This window comes from Quercus suber, unplaced genomic scaffold (assembly GCF_002906115.3).
Source record: "Quercus suber isolate HL8 unplaced genomic scaffold, Cork oak 2.0 scaffold_6, whole genome shotgun sequence".
NCBI lineage: Eukaryota > Viridiplantae > Streptophyta > Magnoliopsida > Fagales > Fagaceae > Quercus > Quercus suber.
The window spans coordinates 2,882,839-2,906,957 of NW_027069472.1; the positions used below are offsets into that span (position 1 = coordinate 2,882,839).

General features: G+C 32.6%; 2 protein-coding genes across 2 annotated transcripts; both read right to left on the reverse strand.

Annotated features, from left to right (window-relative positions):
• Positions 1-1,615: 1,615 nt before the first annotated feature.
• Positions 1,616-2,056, reverse strand: LOC112024325 (amino acid transporter AVT1I-like). Its single transcript, XM_024056964.1, has one exon. The coding sequence runs from the start codon at positions 2,054-2,056 to the stop codon at positions 1,616-1,618; it is 441 nt and encodes a 146-aa protein (XP_023912732.1).
• Positions 2,057-14,299: 12,243 nt separating this feature from the next.
• On the reverse strand, positions 14,300-15,665 carry LOC112024339 (gibberellin-regulated protein 4). Its single transcript, XM_024056975.2, has 4 exons — positions 15,475-15,665; positions 15,321-15,365; positions 15,144-15,177; positions 14,300-14,764 (listed from the first exon to the last, which is right to left on the reverse strand). The coding sequence occupies exons 1-4, from the start codon at positions 15,541-15,543 to the stop codon at positions 14,583-14,585; spliced, it is 330 nt and encodes a 109-aa protein (XP_023912743.1). The 5' UTR covers positions 15,544-15,665; the 3' UTR covers positions 14,300-14,582.
• Between the last annotated feature and the right edge of the window lie 8,454 nt (positions 15,666-24,119).

Genomic DNA, 24,119 nt, shown 5'->3' on the forward strand with positions numbered 1-24,119 from the left:
GTAACAAATTGATCAGCTGAGGCTAAAGAATTCATTAATACCCTTATCACAATTTACTTTTTATAATTCAATAAAACACGTTGTTTTTTATTTAACCCTCCCTGAAAGATTATTTTTGAACCCGGACTCTTTGGAGCATTACTTGGGGTCCGTTATGCAAGCTTTTCTAGGCCTGAGAGTTCATTAAAATTTAACTATCCTTATCACGTTTTGCTTATTTATAATCCATTAAAATTTAAGGTACGTTTTGTTCTTTAATTTTCCAACCCTTTTTATTTATTTATTAATTTTGTGGGCTTTTGTGATTTTTCATTCATGTGCATATAAAGTCAAATCAACAAGTTTTATGAAATATTTTGAACCAAGAATATACTAAATATAAGTATATATATGTGTGAAGCTCTCTTCTGGAAACTTGAACCTCGGCTTTTGTCCTCCGCACCCCGCAATCATTTATACTTGTGGAGTGATTACTACACCAAGAATTCGCGGTGGTTATCGCAATTACTTTAGGTTAAGAGAAAGTCTATGGACAAACTTTTTCCATAAATTGTCTAAGTTAACAAGTATTATTAGACCCATAAACTTTTTCCATCTAAAACTATTATTAGATCCAGATATCCTGTATTACTTAATACACGGTTCTAAATGGTAGGGTTGTATATCTGTGGTTTACTCTTTAGAGTGAGTCTAAAAAGTCTTACCTTGATAAGGTTTCATGTCATCAAAGAAAAGAAAAGTATTGTTAAACTTATTACTCACTAATCTTATCGTGCCATCTCAACAAGTTGTGAAAAAAAGTTGCATTATTAGTTGGATTGGTAAGTGAAAATATTCCTTGCAAATGACTTGTTGCTTGATAGGAATTTGGGCATCATTTATATAATTTCTTCAAGACACAAAATTTCATGCACCTTTTAGCCCACTTTTCAACAATAAATGGATCTCTAAGAACTGGATAAAGCAAATTCTTTATAGTTGAAAACTCACAATTTGTTACTTCATTCCAAATATTTCAAGCTGTCCCAGTACACTGTCGAAGTTCAGTAGTGCCTAGGATATGTGCTAATACAAACATAGTGCATCTCTTATAAACTTGCATTGACCACTTTTCAACAATAAATGGATCTCTAAGAACTGGATAAAGCAAATTCTTTATAGTTGAAAACTCACAATTTGTTACTTCATTCCAAATATTTCAAGCTGTCCCAGTACACTGTCGAAGTTCAGTAGTGCCTAGGATATGTGCTAATACAAACATAGTGCATCTCTTATAAACTTGCATTGGTTACAAACTGGGTTGAGCAATCAGTTCTCTTTTAAGCGTAGCACTCTAGAATAAGTTGTTTCCATGAGAGCATTCAAGAATCACCAATTCAGAATAATTTCATTCACCTAAGGCACTATTATTTCTATCCAAAATAGCTATTATTTCTATAAATTGTTGGAGACTTCTCCAATTCCTAACATCTGCCTTTTACAAATAATGCAGATCAACTTTATTGTAGAACATCAATCAGAAGCAAAATCTAATAAATCAAGTGTTCCTTGGTAGACAACTCAGTAGTTGAATACAGTAACGCAATTCTAACATTATCATAGAGATATTATCTGCTTATAGATCCCCTACTATTTGTACCAGAGATGTGTAAGTACCAGATATTGCCAGTGCAACACCCATTAGTATTATAAAGCATATAACCACCATTTCCCATCCAATTTTCCGATAACTGCACGAAATCTTCAAGTAGCATAAGCATGGCAGTATAATTGAAACTGTGGAACTTAGCAATGCTCCAACCAATGACATGAGAGTCGCAAAAAAAGGAACAGCGAACGCTACAATAACTGTGCTGATTACAAGCGAGGCACTGATTAAGAGGCCAAACATCCTTTTGTTGTACTGACGTGGGAACCAACTTTTGATAGCATTCACAATAGGTGTAACCATTAATGCATATTTGGCCTCCCTTGAGCTAAGCTTATCAGTTGGAAGGTTTAAAGTTATCTGTGACTGAACATTTGACCCAAACATTAAGTAACCGCAAACAGCCATTGTTGCATTACTAATAGTGCATAAGGTAAAACAGCCATTGTCAATATCTTGAGAATTTAGGGTATCAATGTAAGAAAGTCATGCTTACTCCACAAAACTCTCACTTTTGCAGGGTCTAGGAGAGATTATGGTAAGTAGCCTTACTCCTAATTTATTGGAAAGGCTGATTCTTAGACTCAAACTCACAACTTGTCACTTTTGATGGAAACAACTTGCCATCGTACCAAGGCTTGACATCTAATTTAGGGTAACAGTGTCTTAAAAAAAAAAAAAAAGGGGTATACTAAGTGCCTATTTGGGATGTACTTATAAGCTAGCTTATTGTTTATATTTCTTATTATTTGCAGATCTCACGTGAGTCATCTACTTCAAAAAAATCAAATAAATTGTTCTCAAATGGATACTAAATATGATTTCATTATACCTCAAGAATATATTGTAATATGTTGAGCGGATAAATACCTTGAGGAGCTTCCTTTAACACAAAAGGCCTAAGCTTAATGGGTATGCGCTCAATTATATTATATTAACCACTCGTTCTTCTCATCTTTATTCAGTGTGTGAGTTTTTGCCTCTCTGTGAGCTTCAAGATCTCTTTGTGGACCATGAACAAGTCTTACTCACCCCATCTTGTTTAATGGGCTTTTCACTTCATCAACGTATCATCCATGGGTCTCTTGTGCACCATCTATGGAAACCACGTGTCAACCCCGCACGCACATCTATGGGAACTCTGTACGTCCATGTCCATGGAAGCCTTGCACCACACCATTATTTAGTACCATTAGCAATATATATATATATATATATATATATATTTTTCAAGATCTTTGTGTTTGAGAAAAAAAAAAAAAAAAAAAAAAAAGGTATACTAAGTGCCTATTTGGGATGTACTTATAAGCTAGCTTATTGTTTATATTTCTTATTATTTGCAAATCCCACGTGAGTCATCTACTTATTTTATTTAACTTTAACCCTTTTATCTATAGTACTTTCAACAAAAAAATCAAATAAGTTGTTCTCAAATGGATACTAAATATGATTTCATTATACCTCAAGAATATATTGTAATATGTTGAGGGGATAAATACCTTGAGGAGTTTTTTTTAACCCAAAAGGCCTAAGCTTAATAAGTATGCGCTCAATTATATTATATTAATCACTCGTTCTTCTCATCTTTATTCAGTGTGAGTTTTTGCCTCTCTGTGGGCTTCAAGATCTCTTTGTGGACCATGAACAAGTCTTACTCACCCCATCTTATTTAATGGGCTTTTCACTTCATTAACGTATCATTCATGGGTCTCTTGTGCTCCATCCATGAAAACTACGTGTCAACCCTGCACGCACATCTCTGGGAACTCTGCACGTCCATGTCCATGGAAGCCTTGCATCATACCATTATTTAGCACCATTAGCAATATATATATATATATATATATATTTCAAGATCTTTGTGTTTGAGCCGTTTAGGCTTTCTTTGTCCCGCTAGGTAGGGACCATGAACACCTCACCACTTTCTCCGCACAATACCATAGGCTCTGATACCACTTATTGGAGGGATAAACACCTTGATGAGTTTCCATGAGTAATTAATATAACATATAAAGACATACTTTAACCCAAAAGACTTAAGCTTAATAAGTATGTACTCAATTATGTTATATTAACCATTTGTTTTTCTTATCTTTATTCAATGTGGGACTTCACTCACACTTGTAATCCTGTAATGTACCTTTTTTTTTCCCTACAAGACAACTCAGTATGAATAAATCAAGCATTCCCTACAGTACAACTCAGTTTGAATAAATCATGTGCATTCCCTACAAGACAACACAGAGTTGAATACACTACAGTACCACAATTCTAACATCAACATAGAGAAAGTATCTGCCTATAGATCCCCTATTATTTGTACAAGAGATATGTAAGTACCACTTATAGCCAATGCAACACCCATTAGTATTATGCACCAGATAATCACTATTTTACATCCAATTTTCCGATAACTGCTTTAAATCTTCAAGTAGCATAGGCATGGCAGTATAATTGAAACAGTGGCACGTAGAAATCCTCCAACCAATGACATGAGAGTCGCAAAAAAGGGAAGAGCCAACGCTACAATAACTGTGCTGATTACAAGCGAGGTACTGATTAAGAGGCGATCCATCCTTTTGTTGTACTGACATGGAAACCAACTTTTGATAGCATTCACAATAGGTGAAACCATTAATGCACATTATGTGCAACATTTCTCACATAAAGGTGTGAACCACATTTATAGGGTACACCTTCCTGCAAGTGAGATGTGATATACAAGTATCCAACCATTAACACGATAGATTAAAGGGGTATGAACAACGGTGCACGAACTAAAAAAGAAAAAGAATAAAACACACATTAAATATGTACTTCAGAAATTTTGTCAATTGCCTATTCAATTTGTCCGGCTTTCATTGAATTGGTAATCAATCAATCACCGACTGAGCGAACAAATTGTATATGTTTTTTTTTTTCAAAACATAAATAACAAAATTATTATTCTTGTCGGTGATATGCCAAAAAATCTAGATGTTGAAATTTAAATGGAATCCTCAAATGAGGAACTGAGGAAGCGGTGACAAGTTGGGTTTTATATTTTCTTTTTTTCTAAGCGTAGGTGAGGAGATTTTAGGGTACAAGCCTGGCAAAAACAAAGACAACCAGTTTCACTAAATAATTTATATCACTAAATAATTTATTTTCTTTTTTATAATTCAATAAGTGAGAGATTTCATCATTAAAAATACAAAGAATTGCCAAGTGGTTTAACTAAATGACTTTAGAAAAAATAAAAAGCAATTTAACCCCTCTTCAATGCATTGCCAAAATAAAAGAAAAAAAAATCACTAATTATATATATGAAATCACTTTTCAATGAGGCAGTAAAATAGACATTGAAATTCTATGAACAATTAGCATTTTTCAGGCTCTTGATTAACCCAAGCGATTCCTTTATATTATAGATTCACATAAGCATTTTATCTAATTTACAGATTCATATATTGTTTATTACTGTTTAATTTATAATTTAAGTTATTTTCTTAAGTACTCCCTTTTAAAAACTTTCTAGGTTCAGTTTAGTATTGAGAAAAAAGGTGATAAAATTGTAACATAAAAAAACCTCCCACAACCTTCACACAGAAGCCATAACTTATGTTCACCTTATTAAAATGAGTTATATTAAGTGCACACTTCTCTTATGTCTTATGTACCATTTCATACTAATTAATTTTGTGAATTCTGTCATACACTTAGTATGCTATTCATCACGTGGATGAACTGAAGAACTTTGCAGCCAACCATTCTTTCTCAAGTTGGTGTTCTGAAGTCGCGTACTTGGATCCGCGCATTGGTTAGTCACGTACTTGGGAGCCGTGCATCAAAGGTGGAGACTGTCACTAAAGATCAAGTCCAATTGGGTATTAGGGTAAGGGTTCAACTGTAGGTTGGTAAGGTACTTGGGATTCCTTTCTTGTAACCGCTTGATTTGATAATAGTGGAGTTTCGGGAGTGGTGACCTGAAAATCACCCGGTGGAGTTTTTGCCGTTAGGATTTTCCCCATTCGTAAACAAATCACTGTGTCATTTATTTTTTCCGCTGCATAATTAGTATTTGGTGATTTGTTTGTGCTTCCATGTATTTGCATGTTAAATTGATTAATTAATAACTTGGCTAATTAATTAATTAATTAGGGTTAATCACAAATGGTCATTCAGATTGTGACCTAACACTTAGTAAATTATAGCAAAACTCATTGTCTTTTTAAAATCTATCACTTAACTTCTATAAATATGAGTAATTTTTAGGTACTTTTAAAGTATGATTAATGATACTTCTTTTTTCATATTTATAATTAGGTCAATTCTTTTTAAAAAAAAAATTTATTCATTAAATTTGTAATAAGGCTCATTATGAATATGAGAAGAGGAAATACTATTTTTCTATACTACAAAGTTACCTAAAAATTTTCCTCTAAACTAGAAATGGAATATAACATAAGATTAGCTGGGACTAAAATCTGTCGGTGAATCTGGATCTTATAGGAATTGAAAATGAGATGGTATGGTGTCCTTTTATGCATGCACTAGTAAAATAGATTTGGACCATAAAAAAAGAAAAGAAGCAGAGAGGATACACAGAGTATAGAACACGGTTCACTTTTGTCAAACTGGCGCAGCTTTGGGCCATGTGCTGTGGTCAGAGGCTTAGCACAATCTCACATGCAAAAGGGGACAATAAAAATTTGCTATTTTATTTTTTATGGGCAACATACCCTTTTAGGAATATATTAATTTTTTAAGCACCTCCCCTCTGTTTTGTCCTAACAGAAAGCTTTCCCCCCTGCTACATGATTGCCGGTCCCTCTTGTCAATGCTTGCTCAGGTTCGGGTGGTACATGTTTTTAGAGAGGCTGATAAATGTGCCGATTTTTTGGCTTGGAGGGGTTCTTCTATGAGAGAAGAATTTGTTATTTTTGATACCCATCCTCTTTTGATTTAGTTAATTTGCTTGTATCTGATGTTAATGGTCGGTTTTGTTGGAATTATACTTAAAAAGTGATAATTCAAGATAAACAAATATAATACATTTATTAATTAACAATTATATTATGTGCATATGTAATAAAAATCAACAATAATATGTGAGAAATTTATATACTAGATTATGTTATTCAAGAACCTCACAAGCAATCAGGATGCTTTCCCCAGTTGGTCAGGATTAACAAGAGCTTAATTTTCTCTTTCACACCCTCTTGCAAGTGTGGCATTGACAATATTTATAATACTCCATTTAGAAAGGACATAACCAGTCATAAAATCTTTTCTATTGTAATAACACTTCATGTAATAGAAATGTTACATTTGTTAATAAACAACTTTATTAATTAGATTCATTAATGAAGAAGTTTATTAATGTGTTATTACTTTTGTAACTCCATGCTAATACAATGATTCATCTATTATTCATATCCAAAACTACTATAATGACAACACCTTTAATAGGAGTTCAAGTTACTGGTATTGACATGATAGATTTATTAAAACCAACACTCAACATGCATGAATCTCATTATGGAAGGATTTCCGAGATTATTATGCACTGACCATCGAAAGATTAGCCCTTATTGTCTTCTATAGTCTGAGCAATTTTAACTTGTACCTCTTTTCCATCATAGTCCAACAATGTACCTATCAGAATATGCTATATCATGATGGATATGGTCAAGTCAAGGATTACAATGAATGCATTCATAATCTTAGTTTACTAAATCAAGTAAACCTATTTCAATATATCAATATCTTACATTATAAAAATATTGCATAATTTCACAAGAGACTGAATATTTATTTGTTAATAATAGAGGCATTATATATATTATGTTGGGCCACATTATTCTAACAGGTTTGACATTAGGCTTGTAGCACGACATTGGCTTCTATGGCCAGCTTGAAGTAATGCTCTGATTTGTACTATTCTTATATTTACATATATATATATATATATATATATATTAATTTTTCTATTTTTTATTTAATGATCTTCAATAAACGCTATACCTTTCCTCTAATAAATCCTGACCTTCTCTATCATTATGAGACCCTTATCCACAACCACTTAAACTAACTTTACCGTCCCTACATTTTTATTTTTTATTTTTTTGGGTAACTGTTTATGTAGGGGTTAGAAACCTTGAGTTGATGGTCACTAGAATAACCGGGTACTACTTAGGACAGAAGGCCCGATAACTTTACCGTCCCTACTTGAATGCACCAACACCATCTCATTTATGAATTAAAAATTTTCTTTATAGGAAACTCCTTAAAATCCTCTTCTTCCTTTTCGGGACTAGTGCATTGCTTTGATTGTTTTTGCTTAATGGTTGCTACCCATTGTTCCAAAATTTACTTAGAATTTATTTTCTCAGGGTTTGGTTAAATTCGGTGCTCATTATCATCAGATCAAGAGAAAGTTTGGTTAAATCGGTGCTCATAATTATCAAACTAAGATACCAATCAATTTTTAACATAGTCGAAAATAGAACCCAATTCTCTTATTTAATTATTAGACATTTTACTAATTAAGCTAACTAGAACCCACTTTAAGGTAGTTGTTAATAGACTATTTTATAAATGTTTTAATTGAAAATATAAAAAGTTACTATCAAATAAATGAGTTGTTTTGTATTATATTAAAAAAAAAATTTAAAAGTATTTTCTAAACTATGAGTTGTTTTGTATTATATTAAAAAAAAAATTTAAAAGTATTTTCTAAACTAATACCTTTAAGACATTTCTGATTTTGTTATAGGAAGGAGACTCCCTAAAACTCTCTTGCATTCTTGTTCCTACTTGGGGCTAGTGGGTTGCTTTGATTGCATTTGCTAAAAGTTAGAGTGAAGAAGCAAAGAATTATAGCTAATCATTGTTCCAAAATTTATTTCTTGCATTTCATCAGTCTCATCAAGTTCACCTAAGATCATTTAGTACATTTGTTACTTTATTGTTCTTTTTCTTCCATTTATTACTGACCAGTCAAAATCTGTTTTGCTATGACATAAGCATGTGTGGTCTTTTTTGGTGTTTCCACAAATAAAATTATTTCAACTTTGTGATAAATTAGGACTTTTATTTTTTTCAACTCAATGATGTGCTTTTATTGCTTCTCAAAAAAAAAAAAAAAGATGTGCTTTATCTCAGGAAAAAAAAAATCAATGATGTAAGTCTGTAACTGCTAAAAAGATTAAAAAAAAAAAGAAAAAAAAAAAAAAAAAAAAGATGTGCTTTATCTCAGGAAAAAAAAAATCAATGATGTAAGTCTGTAACTGCTAAAAAGATTAAAAAAAAAAAGAAAAAAAAAAAAGCATTGCTTATTCTTTCCGCAATGCTCCAATGAGAACCCGGGCCCTTTTTAAACTTTGAAAATATATTAACAAAAAAAAAAAAAAGGTCAAGAAGCTATGAAATTTAGCTATGATGATAACTCTGTTTAGTAGTAAAGTAATAAAATCTGAAGATCCTATGACAGTTTTGGAACGAAAAAGACAAAATCATTTCAATTCACCAACAATTTCTTGTGTGAGTTTGACTTAGCTTTTTATTTTTAACCTTTTGATTTATTTAATTATGTTTTTTTTATAAACAAAGTAAAAATTTTTAATTATGTACAAAGTAACATTTTTTAAAATTTATTTTTTTCTAGATATGTATTATTACCTGCTTTAAACAAATAAAGTTTAAAAAATATATCCCAATGCACATTTAATATATCTGATAATGCAATAAGATGAATCCAACTTTGTAAAGCACCTGTATTGACTTAGGGTCTGTTTGGATGCTGTTTATTTTGCTAAAACTGAAAACTTATTACTGAAAGTACTGTAAATAAAAGTGAAAGTTAATTAAAAGTAAAAAAAATAAACTGAATAGTGAAATAATTTTTATTGGTATCCAAATGGAGACTTAATCAATTGATTTTATATATATATATATATATATTTCTTCTTTTGGAAAAAATGTGCATGTTTGATATTTTTTTTTATATAATTAAATTTATGTTTTTGATTTGGCTTTTTGCATAAATAAGAGGCTGTTTGGCAATGTATTTTCAATGGATAGAAGATTTCCCCTTAGTAAAAGGAAGGGAAAAAAAAATGACAGAAGCCACAAGTTTTCAAATTAGCATGGGTAGTCCAAGATCCACAAAGGCGCAAACCATAATATGTTGAAGCATTTTCCAATACGAAGGGGTTTAAAGAGGTAAACCACACTGTTTATGCACAGAAATTTTAACAGTATAATGAGCTTAGATAAAGATTAAAAACACCATCTGATGAAAGACACCTGGCTGCATGAATTAAATTTTAATTGGCCAAAAACTACTTGATAATTGTGCATGCAAAGATGTCTGGGTGATCGGACTTCAGGCTTCCACTTCGTTGGCTGAGGAAGGGTGGCTCCTCGGACAACATCACCTACTTGTTGTGACCTGCCCTCTTCCTCGGCCCAATAATCTACTTGCCTTTACTAACACTTGTTTGCCCTCAAGATCTTTGATGTCCTCAAGTGTGGCCCACGACCTAATATCCTTATCCAAGCCTTTCATCCCTACATTAACATATGCAATTCAATATAAAAAAATGTAATAATGACAACAAAATGAATGAAAAACTATTTTTATTTCTTAGATGACAAAGTAGAAGATGCCCCAAACTTTTAACCATAAAAATCATAATATCTACTATGTTAGTTTAATCAGTTTATTTGAATATTTCTATCTCTCTAAATGCAAAATGAAATTGATTTTTTTGGGGGGGGGGGGGGAATAAAAATAGCTTTTAGTAAAAGATATTTACTTATATATTTTTATAAATTCCTAAATTAATGAGTTATATATGGAAAAAATTAATATTAAAAGGAAAAAAAATATCAAAATAAAAATAAAAGGAGAGATACCAACACATTATAGTGTCTGAACCTCTTCTTTTTTCTTTTTTTTTCCTTTTTTTTTCTTTTTTTTTTTAATGAAGGGAGCATTATCAAAAATTTATTCATAATTTTGAACATTTAACACGTTGTGTGTTTAGGAAATGTTGAAAGGAAGTTTTGTTTTTTGCTTTTTGTCTCAATTTTTTTATAAATAATCTAGCTTTTAGCTTTTTAAAAATGAGCTAGCTTCTAACTTTTAGCTTTTTATAACACATTTTTAACATAAAAATTACAAAAAAAAATAATAACTTATATCTTTTAATAAATATTCTACAAATAAGTTAATGGAAATAAAAATTTCTAAATGAACACAAAAATAGAAGGTGAGGGCACTTTTTGAAAAGTTAGGGCCTTGTCCCTCCCTTCGCCACTAAATAATGTGGTCTTGCCTAGATAAGTGAAGTGATCATCTAGGCTTTCACACTGAGTAATATGAATGGGTCACATGGCACCAATTTTTTAAAAATAAATAAATAAACACTTGACACAAAATTATATAACAATTTAGCTAATTTGAATTCTAATTATGTTTTGACTTTACTATGCTATGTATATTGTGAACTCATTGCGAAGCTAGTGTCACCCTAAACTATAATCCATTCTTTGAAGGAATGTTTTAAGGGAACTTTTTGCATAAGAAACTAGTATCAACTCTTCTGCTATCACAACATAAGACATATAGCATCCTAGTAGAATACAGCTTGGACCGCTTGGATCGCTTATGTGAGCCTTTTAAATCCCATTTATGAATTTCTTTTAAATGTATTTATGTTAATTATTATCTTTTGCTATGAATTGATTGATTTGGCATTCTCACAGTGTGATCCTTCATGTTGAGCCACGCAATGTTTGTTAACGTCCAAGTATAAAAAATGAAAGAGGATGAGTTTGGTTCAGCTTTTTGTAAAAATACATAATGAAAAATTAGAATTTTCAAAAAGTGCAAAATGAAAAAGTTCATTTTCAAAAATCTGAGTGTTTGGTAAAAGCTGCTAAAAAGTGCTTTTTGAAAAAGTTGAGTGTTTGGCTAGCACTTATAAAAGTTGCAGTTTGAAGGATAAATTACCAAAAGGATAATGTATATATAAGAGAGTTTATTTCATACTTTTTTTTTAATGCGAGTTTATTTCATACTTAAATCAACTACTTCATATACTTAAATCAATTTTTCTCTTTCTAAAAAAATTATTTTTTTCTCATCAATATTAGCTAATAATAACCAACTTAAGATTTATTATAAAATATTGTGAAATTATTGTGATAATTGATACTGATTTTAATTTGAACGTACTATTACAATTATTTTTTTCTCTTTATAAAAAATTATTCTTTTCTTACCAATATTAGCTAATAATAACCTACTACTTAAGATTTATTGTGAAAATATTGTGATAAAATTGATATAGATTTTAATTTTAACGTACTGTTAAAAAAAAAATTCTCCTTCTAAAATAATTATTTTTTTCTCACCAATATTAGCTAATAATAGCCTACCCTTTAAAATTTATTTTGAAAATATTGTGATAAATATTGTGGTAGTATTTTTAAATTGTGATTTCTAATTCTTTGACTTTCTTTCATCCATACGTTTCCTCTTTTCTTTTTCTTTTTTTTTTTCTCCTCTTGCATTTTGTCCACCACACATGTATACCCATAGGATTCCTTCATCTCCTTTTTTCCTTTATATTCCACTTGATTCCAAAGCCTTCTTTTCTCCTTATTTCCCCAGCTCTCTCATTCTCTACTCTCTTTTTTTTTTTTTTTTAATACTTGATTTTCTAGCTCTCTTTGTGATACTTGATTCCATAATCTTGCTTGCCTTTTAGTGTCATTATCTTCAAACACACACAAACACGCATGGAGAGAAAGGAGAAATTGTCTTTGCTCCACCACACCGCCACTGCTGCTCCTCCTCCTCACTATGGAGTGCATGCAACCAGGGGTCAGATCGGCTTCTATTTTTTTTTCTTGATCATTTATTGTTCTATTTTTTTTTTTCTATTCTTGATCTGTTGTTGTTGTTGTTTTGATTTTAGATTTGTTGTTTAAATTATATCAGTTTTATGAGAGCAAGAATTTTTTGCTTTTATTGTTGTGGTTTGATTAATTTTAAGATTATTTTTTTGAGTTTATATTTTGATTACGCTTGAGATGAGAGGCGTGAGAGTGAGCTCAGACAGGCGTGAGAACTGAGGGCTTTTTATCAAGGGTAATTTGGTAATTGAATGAATTAGCAACGGATACTTCTGGAACGCGCATTGGACTTTTTGGTTATGGACCGAAGCAGACCCAAAATGCAAACACGCGTTTCTTCAGATAAAAAAAACGCAACTTTTTCAAGAAAGTTGCGTTTTATACTTACCAAACGCGCGTTTTGGTCTGGCTTTTTTGAAAAGCCAACTTTTGGGCTTCAAACGCACAAACGGGCACAGAGTCGTGCTAAAGATACTACAATCAGGACGAGACAGATTAGAGCATGGTAGAGCAAAATTGCCATCCATGACTGAAAGAGGAAAAATGTACGATGACAGAACCTAGTGGAACGGACCGGGCTGTTCATTTGTTTATGGGCTATAAAACAGACGAGCTTGTTGTGTGCAAGACCCGCTGAAGACGGATCTGTAATGAACGGATGGAGTATAGACGGATTGATTGACCATGGGTCAGTCAATCACTCTTGATGTGAATACTTGTGGCACACACCGTAGAAGCCTAAACACAATCCTAATGCAAGGAGGATTCCAGAGATTACGTATATTGATGAAAATCTTCTCTATAAGGAAAAGACTTGTCCACCATGTTTTGGACTCCTAAAGATGATTTCTACAAGGAAAGGACTTCGACTCTAAGTAAAAGAGGTCAACTTTCGACCACTATAAAAACTCCAATACCCTCATAAGTTAAGGGATGCATAATAAAACCCTCTCTAGCACTCTAGAGCTTAAAAAGATTTTAACTTGACATTCGGAGGGTATTTGGCCGGCACCACACCGGTGCTCTCTGTAGGTTTTCTCTTTCTTACTTCACAGGTAACTTTCTGAGTGTGTAAGCAACGTATAATTCATTGGTGATTTTTTAGACTTCATCAATGACTATCACATATGCTTAGAAATATTGTTGTATCACGCAGAGGCACCCACGGGCTCTATGTAGTTGTCGTGCTTCCTATCTCAAAAGTTAGGACANGCCTCCTTCCGTGGCAGCAAAAAGTTCACCTATATTGAGTACCTAGAGTTTACAACATACTACCTCCATCAGTAGCATAAATAATGACACCATGTTTCCTTTGGCGTACTATAGATTGTGGGCAACAACCCCTTTCATTAATCATTATGGGCACATGTGGGGTTGTACTAGTCCACTAGAGCATTTTACATTTCTCTATCTCAAATGTATTCAAACTTACATGCTTCAACCAAAAATCCCTCATCCAATTACTTCATTCCAATTTGGGTTCAACCCTGAGCTCCTGAGTCCTAAATGGCTATAATTGATGTCCAGAATTAATAATTATTTAGTGCTTGGTAACTTGCTCTCTTTATTTTAGGGAAAAATATACGTGTTGCCGGTATACATGTATCCTCTCCCTCACAGCTCATTGTGAGGGAAAATGATACATATACATGTAACACAGTATACTTCCTCCTACTTTAGACCCATTAAAAAATTCCAATTGAAAGAAAAAAAATGACATTCCCATCATCCACAAGCAAAAAGTATAGCAAAAATATTACTAATCAATTAGTGAAACCAGAGATTTCACTTTTTTTGACAGAAAACATATAGATTAGCCACTCTCATCTAGGTAAAACCCCTAAGGAGTGACTGATTGATACAGCATTTTAAGCCCTCAACCCAACAAAATAGAGATTCATCTTAGAGTGAATACATATAAAAGTTAGTAGTAAAATGCAGTAGTAGTATGCTAGGTGATAGGATATTAAAAAAAAAAAAACATATATAGGCTAGGAAGGACAAGGATGGAAAATTGAGAGTTGATTCAAGGGCACTTGGGGCCTCCTTCCTTGGTCTTCCAGTTGTTGTAGCAAGGGCACACAGCTTTGTTCCCATAATACCCTGGGGGCACACACAGGCACTTTTTGCAGCATTTCTGACAGAAGAACATGCAGGGCTTATGGTATTGGGTCTTGCTGCACCTCCTCGTGCATTGTGATGGGCATTCTAGTCATTTTGAAAAAAAATTCCACACAAGAAAAACATAATCATTTCCTTATTCACCACAGTAGTCAAAGTGTAGACCCCAAAGATCCAAAAGTGAGAAAGTGTGAAAAAGAGTTTTTGACCACAGTCAAGAATTGTTTGACTGTTTGAGTGAGGGATAGATTGGTCATTGTCAAAATATATCGACTATTGTGAAATAAAAAATAAAAAACAGTAATTATGGTAAATGTGACACTATTGTAAAATTAATAATAATTACTTATGTGAAATAATCTTTCCCTCAGGTAAATTTTCATTATTTCTGAAAGGATTGGTTTTTCAGTATCTCTAGATTTTTTGGTGAAGAAAACAAAAAGAGAGTGAAAGAATCTGTACTTACGGTAGCTCTTGAGACTCCCAGGTCCAAACTTGTTCTGAAATCAAGTACAAATTTAGACCAAAATATGAATGTTCCATTCTTACCCCAAAGCATAACAAAAAAACAAAATCTAAAACAAAACCTCACACACACACGCACACACACAATGACTTAATTTGAGAGAGAGAGAGAGCTTACAGTGTTGTCATAGTGATGACCACCATGCCCATGAGAAGCCATAACCTTTAAACAAAAGAAAAATGAAAATGTCAACAAAGCTAGAAAAAATTGTTTCTTTTTTTTCTTACCCAAAGTTCATTTCAAAAATTAGAGTGAAGCAAGAAAGACTCACCATGGATTGAAGCATGGAGAGGGCAATGAGGGCCAAGAGCAAGGCAGCAACAAACTTAGCAATGGCCATTGTTACAAACCAAACCCCTCTTAGCTTGTCAAAACCTCAAAAGGCAAAGGGAAGAAGAGGAAGAGGAAGAAGAGACTTAAGAGGTGAGGGGTTTGATTATGAGTACAATGGTAGTGTGAGGGTATAAATAGAAGCAGATGTGTGAGTTAAAAGTAGGGGAGGTTGGTGACTGGTGGGGTATGAAATTATTAGGTGTGCCTATTCACATGGACTACAATTTGGTCTCATTTCATATGAAATCACCCAACAAGTACTGGGCAATGGGCAACCATGCTTGGGAGGATGAGCTCCAGAGAAAAGTGAGTCAACAGAGAAGGAAGAAATATCTGCAAATAAAACTGCTACCACCACATTGAATGCTTTACACCTAACCAATTGGCCGCATTAATGTGGAGGTGACGCTTGAATAATGACTTCTAACCTTACAGCTGCCCACAACGACCTCAACAAGGTTCTGATGGGATAAGTATCAAGTAGATTAGTTATTTGATCAACAAGTGGAAGGCTAAGGTAAAAGAAGGTGAAGAAGTATAAAAGGGAAAGGATTCCATTACAATGGGGGCATTAGGAAAAAAAAAAAAAAAAAGGAGGAAAGGAACCACTTTGTAATCAAGAACTTGCATATTTGCATAAGTCTGAGAGAGTTATATAAGAACATACCATTTTCGGATTTGACCAAGGATTGTTTTTCCTTTCAACTTGTTCATCTTAGTCATTCCAATACTAAACTAATCTATTGTTATTCATATTTGACTCGTTGAACATTCAGTGTTAAACCCACTCTCTAACAAATCTATTGTTGTGGGCTTATTGGGCCATTGTCCAAATCTTTTGGACTATGGATTAATTTGAGCCCCTACAGTTAATGTTTATGAAAATGACATGTGTTATTTAATTTATGTGAAAATTTTAATTTGCATATACTTTATTTTTAAAACTATTTTTATTCTTATTCTATAATCTGTAATCTTTAATTTATATAACCAAAAAAAAAAAAAAAACTTTGATTTACAATATTTACCAAATATTATTTGTGCTTAATATAGTTTAAAAGATAATTACAAGATTATATCAAAGAAAATTTTGTTATATAGAATTGCTTTGATAAAATTGTCTTATGTACAAAAAAACATATATAACAAGTTATGCCAAAGACATGCTTTAATTATAAATCATATGTATATGTAGGGACCCAATTTGGATTGACCCTGAATACGAATGGGTTTTCAGCCCAACCATCCCAAACAATAAATTTATAGAGAGTGGATTGAAAGGTTTAGGTGCTGGCCGTCGATCACCATGCACGAACTTTTCTTATAAAAAATGCTAAGAGTGCATTTATAGATGGGGGACGCTCCTCGGCCTGTGGCCGAGGAGGCCTTATTGTTCTCCATCCTTTTCCCCCTCTCTTTTACTTTACTAGCTTTTCTTTTATAGTTTTTATCTTCCTATCCCCTCCTTCCATCTGTTGATCATCTATTTGCCTTTTTTTCTGGTCGTCCGTCCCATCAAAGGCCTTATCGGTACTCAAGTGGTTCACTCTGATCAACGTTATCCTGCCAAGGAGTTACCTCCCCATTAATGCGGCCAGGGGGGTTAGTTGAATGCATTAAATGTGAGAGTGACAGCTTACTTTGGGGTTAGTCTCTCCTCGGTAGTAAGTTTTCTACTCAAGGTAGCAATAGAATGTTAGTAGTCTAAGTTCTACTGTACAAACTTCAATTCTTTCATAGTGGATCTGTTTTACCTTGAGGATAGCTAGGTTAAATCCTCCCTAGGTTTTTTACCGGTTTAGTTTTCCTGGATTATCATATTGTGTGTTTTTTATATTTCCACATTATTTACATGATATAATTTTCTTGTGTTAACCTAGATCTGAATAATTTATCTAAGTAATCACTTGGTTAAATAACTAGGTTAAACAACTTTTGTTTTAAGGGATCTAAAAATGTACATCCCATGCTCTCTTCTGATTAGGATTTTTTTAATCATTTTCCTAGTGCTATTGGACTTTGTATATTATAATTATGAAATTTGGAAACATTTAATTGTAGTGATAATGAGGTTAGTAACAGAGTCATAAATTTTTCTTCATGGGGCCGGGGAAGCTAAATATATCAATAATTTTTTAATCCACAAAATACATGTATACTGTGGGGCCATGGGCCTGATAGCCTCGGCCCATCATGTAGCAGGCCCAAGGCCCAGGCCGAGGAGCACAGGCTATTCAGGGCCAAGGTGAGGGAAAGCCTTTCCTTCCCAATCCACACCGAGGACCACCTTATCCTCGGCCTGACGAAGGTAATTTTGAGGAGAGACTAACCCCAAAGTAAGCTGTNATGGGGTTTGGGCCTATTAGAGCATTCACATCAACTTATGCAAAACACTCAGTTTATTTTAGCATAACAACTTACTTTATTTATTTTATATACTTACTTTTCAAAACACCACACACCAGATTATCTATTTTATACTACATTACATTAAAATATTAATTTTTCTTGATTTTTTAATTAATTTTCTTTTTTTCACACACAATAACCACCATTCGTAGCCTCGCAATACCTAAAGAAAGAATAAAAGACTATGTGCAAAGTGAGTAGTAACTGTGCAAATTTACACATTTATAACTTAATTGATGTGGGTGATTTGGAGGTTGAATATGTAAAATTAATGCATTTTTCTATTTTTCATTAATTGATTCAAATGCTCTTATGTCCCATGTAAGTTCTAAGACATTAGGAACTAAATGTATTAGAACTACAATTTATAATGTGTTGGCAAACCATGATCAAAACATAGAGTCTAGGTTTAGGCTACTCAAAGTGTGGTTATTTGTAAAATTAGAATCAAGTGATTGCAGAATTTATTGGACTAAATCTACAAGGCTCGATCGATCGAATCTCGTGCAGATTTTTTTTCTACAAAATTTCCAATTCAGCCTAAGCCCATATGACGTGTAGGGTTTTATGTTTTCCTCCAAGTATAAAAGGAAAAACCTTAGTTACATTTTAAAGGTCTTTTGATGTGCTGTGTGATGAATCTCTTGTGAGATCTAGAGGTGTTTATCTTCATACACACTTAAGGTTATCAAGATCAAGATTCATGTCAAGAACTTGGTAATCGCTTCAGCTACTACATAAAGAACTTAAAGAAGATCTGAAACCTTTGAGTGGAGTCTCAAAGTCACAAGCGGGTGTACCTGTGGTTGCAATGGATCAAAGAAAGAAGTAGTTCGTGGACTTGGAGTTGTCACATGGTCGTGGTAGTAAGTTTTCTACTCAAGGTAGCAATAGAATGTTAGTAGTCTAAGTTCTACTGTACAAACTTCAATTCTTTCATAGTGGATCTGTTTTACCTTGAGGATAGCTAGGTTAAATCCTCCCTAGGTTTTTTACCGGTTTAGTTTTCCTGGATTATCATATTGTGTGTTTTTTATATTTCCACATTATTTACATGATATAATTTTCTTGTGTTAACCTAGATCTGAATAATTTATCTAAGTAATCACTTGGTTAAATAACTAGGTTAAACAACTTTTGTTTTAAGGGATCTAAAAATGTACATCCCATGCTCTCTTCTGATTAGGATTTTTTTAATCATTTTCCTAGTGCTATTGGACTTTGTATATTATAATTATGAAATTTGGAAACATTTAATTGTAGTGATAATGAGGTTAGTAACAGAGTCATAAATTTTTCTTCATGGGGCCGGGGAAGCTAAATATATCAATAATTTTTTAATCCACAAAATACATGTATACTGTGGGGCCCATGGGCCTGATAGCCTCGGCCCATCATGTAGCAGGCCCAAGGCCCAGGCCGAGGAGCACAGGCTATTCAGGGCCAAGGTGAGGGAAAGCCTTTCCTTCCCAATCCACACCGAGGACCACCTTATCCTCGGCCTGACGAAGGTAATTTTGAGGAGAGACAAAAAAAAAAAAAAAAAAAATCCCAATCATAATAGGTCTGTTCAAGAAATCATTAAGCTTAAACGTACAGACTAAATAAACACTAACAAAATCTCCAACAATGATCCAATCCACGTGCAAAAAAGGAAATTAAAAAAAAAAATCATTATAATCATGTATGAGTAATTTATATAGATACCATGGAAATGTTTTATTATATAATAATAAACTAGTTGAGGAACTAAACAAAGTCATCCAACAGCGTGACTTTGTTTAATTTGTGTTCATTATAACGAAATTGAACAAAAGACCTAGATTGAATAACTTCATTTTTGGACAAAATTGCCCTTTGCCTTTTTTGGGCAAATTATATAGTCTTATACTCTATTTCCAAACTAATTAGAGAAATGCTCATCTTTTGAAACTCGACTTACTCAAAATTGAGTTAAAAAAAAAATATTTTAGAGTCCTATAGTGACGTTTTAAGGACTTATAGTGACATTTTTTAACTTGACTTTCATGAAATCGAGTTATAGGCAATCTTTTTACCTATAACTTAATTTCATGGAAGTCGAGTTAAAAAAGGCCACTATAGGACCTTAAAAAGGTTACTATAGGTCCTTAAAAACTTAACTAGATTTTGAGTAAATCGAGTTTTAAAAGAGGGGCATTTCTCTAACTATTTTGAGAATGAGAGTATAAGGCTATATAATTTGCCTGAAAAAGGCAAAGGTCAATTTTGTCCTTTCATTTTCTTTTTAGTTTCTATGAACTAGCATGGTGCAATAACAGGCTGGATAAGTTTATCGCGGGACTCAATGCAATAACTTTAAGCTTAAGGAGATGTATCAGGTTTGTGAAAATATCTCTCCCTACAAAATTAACTCCAGCGTTTTTAAATTGCCTTCACGCTTGATGACTTAAACCGGATGTGAGGACAAAATTGTGGGAAATGTGTGACCCATGTTGCTGGTCCATATATAGATGTCTCTTCCCAAATTTTGGGTCTGAATAATTAATTTATTATGTACTAGAGACAATTACTGTCTCATCATTCGCAAAGTAATTAATTAGTGTATCTTAATGAGAAGCTGAACCTATAAAAATTGTAGCATGCTAGACTACAACAATAGGCTATCTCATCATTTGCAAATTAATTAGTTCAACTTGTTACCAAAAAAAAAAAAAAAAAAGTTCAACTTGTTCAGTCCATATCTCAATTGACATTATCAAATCTATTAGTCATATTCAGCTAGGTTGGAATACTGTCAAACTTTGAGTGACCAAATTTAAAGACAAAATATACTTTCTAAAAAAACAAAAACAAACAAAAGAAGAAGAAGAAATTATATTCTAATAAAATAGGATATGCATTTGTTTCCATGCTAACACGCCAACACTACTAACTCTATTTGATCGTTTCTAAAAAAAGTTTGATCAATTGGGGGCTGCCTATATTTGTCTTACTAAGTAAAATAATTACTTATTTGAATAATTTGGACGGTATAAGGAACAAAAACATACTATATATTTCTTTCTTTTGGATAGATAAGATATAGTCAAACTTGCATATTTGGAGAGTGGAGCATGGTTCTTGCATTCTGATTAGGGGTCGTAATTTTTATCCATATCCATGAACCCACCCATTACCCGCCTTATTTAGAGAAGTCTTAACCCAATCCATTTGAATATTTGGGTTAAATAGGTAAAGACCCATTTGGTTATTTAATTAGATGGGTCTAGTAGATAAATTCACTAATACCACTAAACCCATTTAAAATTTAAATAAACAACATAAAATCTAAATTTTTAAAATTACCAAAATATTCTTGAAACCTAATAAATGACCAAAATACTCCCAAAATCTAAAAAATTATCAAAATACCTCCAAAACCTAAAAAATGACCAAAAAACCCTCAAAACCAAAAACAAAAAATTACAAAATACCCCAAAACCTAAAAATTACCAAAATACCCCCAAAACCTAAAAAAATGACCAAAATACCCTGAAATTCAAAAATTGACCAAAATACCCCCGAAACCTAAAAATGATCAAAATACCCTAAAATCCCAAAAAACGACCAAAATACCTCAAAACCCAAAGAATGATCAAAATACCCCCAAAAGCTAAAAAATGAAAAAATACCCCCCCCCCCCCCCAAAAACCTAAAAAAAAAACAAAATACATAAAAAGAAAAAAATAAACAAAAAGAAAAAAATACCAAAACCAAANAACCTAAAAACCAAAATACCCCTAAAACCTAAAAATGACGAAAAAATGACCAAAATATCTCCAAAACCTAAAAATGACCAAAATACCTTAAAAACCCAAAAAATGACCAAAATACCTTCAAAACCCAAAAAAGACCAAAATACCCCCGAAACCCAAAAAAAGACCAAAATACCCCCCGAAACCCAAAAAAATACCAAAATACCCCCAAAAGCTAAAAAATGAACAAAATACCCCAAAAACCTAAAAATTACCAAAATACCCCCAAAACCCAAAAAATGACCAAAATACCTCCAAAACCTAAAAATTACCAAAATACCCCCTAAACCTAAAAATTACCAAAAAATGACCAAAATACCCCCGAAACCTAAAAATGACCCAAATACCCTCAAAACCCCAAAAATGACCAAAATACATCTAAAACCTATAAAATGACTAAAATACCTATGAAACATATAAATGACTAAAATACCCCTGAAATCTAAAAAAATTACCAAATTACCCCGTAACCTAAAAAATGACTAAAATACCTCTGAAACTCATAAAATTACCAAAATACCCCCTAAACTTCAAGATTGACTGAAATACCCTGAAACCTAAAAAAATGGACTAAAAGACCCCCCTTGAAACCTAAAAAATGACTAAAATACCCCTAAAACCTAAAAAAATGACCGTCATACACTTGAAACCTAAGAATTACCAAAATACACCCTAAACCTAAAAAATTACCAAAATACCCCCTAAACCTAAAAAATGACCGAAATACCTCCCAAACCTAAAAAATAACTAAAGTACCCTCGAAACCTAAAAAAATTACCAAAATACCTTGAAACCTAAAAAATGATTGAAATACCCCAAGACCTAAAAAATGACTAAAATAACCCCAAAACCTAAGACAATGACCAAAATACCCTAAAACAATTACCGAAATACCCCCAAAACCTAACAATTACCAAAATACACCATAAACCTAAAAAATTACCAAAATACTCCCTAAAACTAAAAAATGACCGAAATACCTCCAAAACCTAAAAAATAACTGAAATACCCTCGAAACCTAATAAAATTACCAAAATACCTTGAAACCTAAAAAATTATCAAAATACCCCCAAAACCTAAAAAATGACCAAAAAAACCCCAAAACCTAAAAAAAAAATGACCGATAAAAACCCCTGAAACCCAAATTTTGACCAAAATATCGCTAAACATGTAAGATGACCAAAAATACACCAGAAACATCTAAAATTACCGAAATAGAGGTTTAGGGTATTTTGGATGTTTCGAGGATATTTTTGACAAATTAAAGGTTCTAAGAGTCTTTCAGTAATTTTTTAGGTTTCGAGCGAATTTTGTTAATTTTTTAGGTTTCAGGGTTATTTTGATCGTCTTTTAGATTCTAAGGGTATATTAGTCAATGTTTAGGTTACGAGGGCATTTATGTCATCTTTTAGTTTTTGGGTTATTTCAATAATTTTTTGATTTTTTGGTTATTTCGGTAAATTTCTAGAGTTCAGAAGTATTTTGGTAATTTTTAGGTTTTGGGGTATTTTGGTAATTTTTTAGGTTTCAGGGGTATTTTGGTCATTTTTAGGTTTTGAGGGTATTTTGGTCATTTCTTGGGTTTTGGGGGTATTTTGGTATTTTTTGAGTTTCAAGGGTATTTTGGTCATTTCTTGGGTTTTGGGGGATATTTTGGTCATTTTTAGGTTTTGGGGTATTTTTATCATTTTTAGGTTTCAAGGGTATTTTGGTCATTTTTTGAGTTTCGGGGATATTTTGGTCATTCTTGGGTTTCGGGGGTATTTTGGTCTTTTTTGGGTTTCGGGGGTATTTTGGTTATTTTTGGGGTTTTGGAAGTATTTTGGTCATTTGTAGGTTTCGGGAGTATTTTGGTCATTTTTTGGGTTTCGGAGTTATTTTGGTCATTTTTTGGGTTTCGGAAATATTTTGGTTATTTTTAGGTTTCGGGGCTATTTTGGTCATTTTTTGGGGTTCTAGAGTATTTTGGTCGTTTTTTGGGTTTTGGGGCTACTTTGGTCATTTTTGGGTTTCGGGCGTATTTTGGTCATTTTTTGGATTTTGGAAATATTTTGATCATTTTTAGGTTTTGGGGGTATTTTGGTCATTTTTTGGGGTTTCGAGAGTATTTTGGTCATTTTTTTTTTTTGGGTTTTGGGAGTATTTTGGTTATTTTTAGGTTTTGGAGGTATTTTGGTCATTTTTTAGGTTTTGGAGGTATTTTGGTAATTTTTAGGTTTCGAGGGTATTTTGGTCATTTTTTGGGTTTTGGGGGTATTTTGGTCAATTTTTTGAGTTTCGAGAGTATTTTGGTCATTTTAGTGGGTTTTAAGCATATATGGTGATTTTAGAGATATCAAGGGTATTTTGGTCATTTTAGAGGTTTCATGGATATTTTGGTCCTTTTAGAGGTTTTGGG

Bases quoted from the DNA above. Each gene is read 5' to 3' on its own strand.
- LOC112024339 (XM_024056975.2), bottom strand. From the start codon at position 15,543: ATGGCCATTGCTAAGTTTGTTGCTGCCTTGCTCTTGGCCCTCATTGCC. The intron at 15,178-15,320 runs GTAAGCTCTCTC...ACTTGATTTCAG, and splicing joins GTCATCACTATGACAACACT to AACAAGTTTGGACCTGGGAG. The intron at 14,765-15,143 runs GTAAGTACAGAT...CAAAATGACTAG, and splicing joins TGGGAGTCTCAAGAGCTACC to AATGCCCATCACAATGCACG.
- LOC112024325 (XM_024056964.1), bottom strand. From the start codon at position 2,056: ATGGCTGTTTGCGGTTACTTAATGTTTGGGTCAAATGTTCAGTCACAG.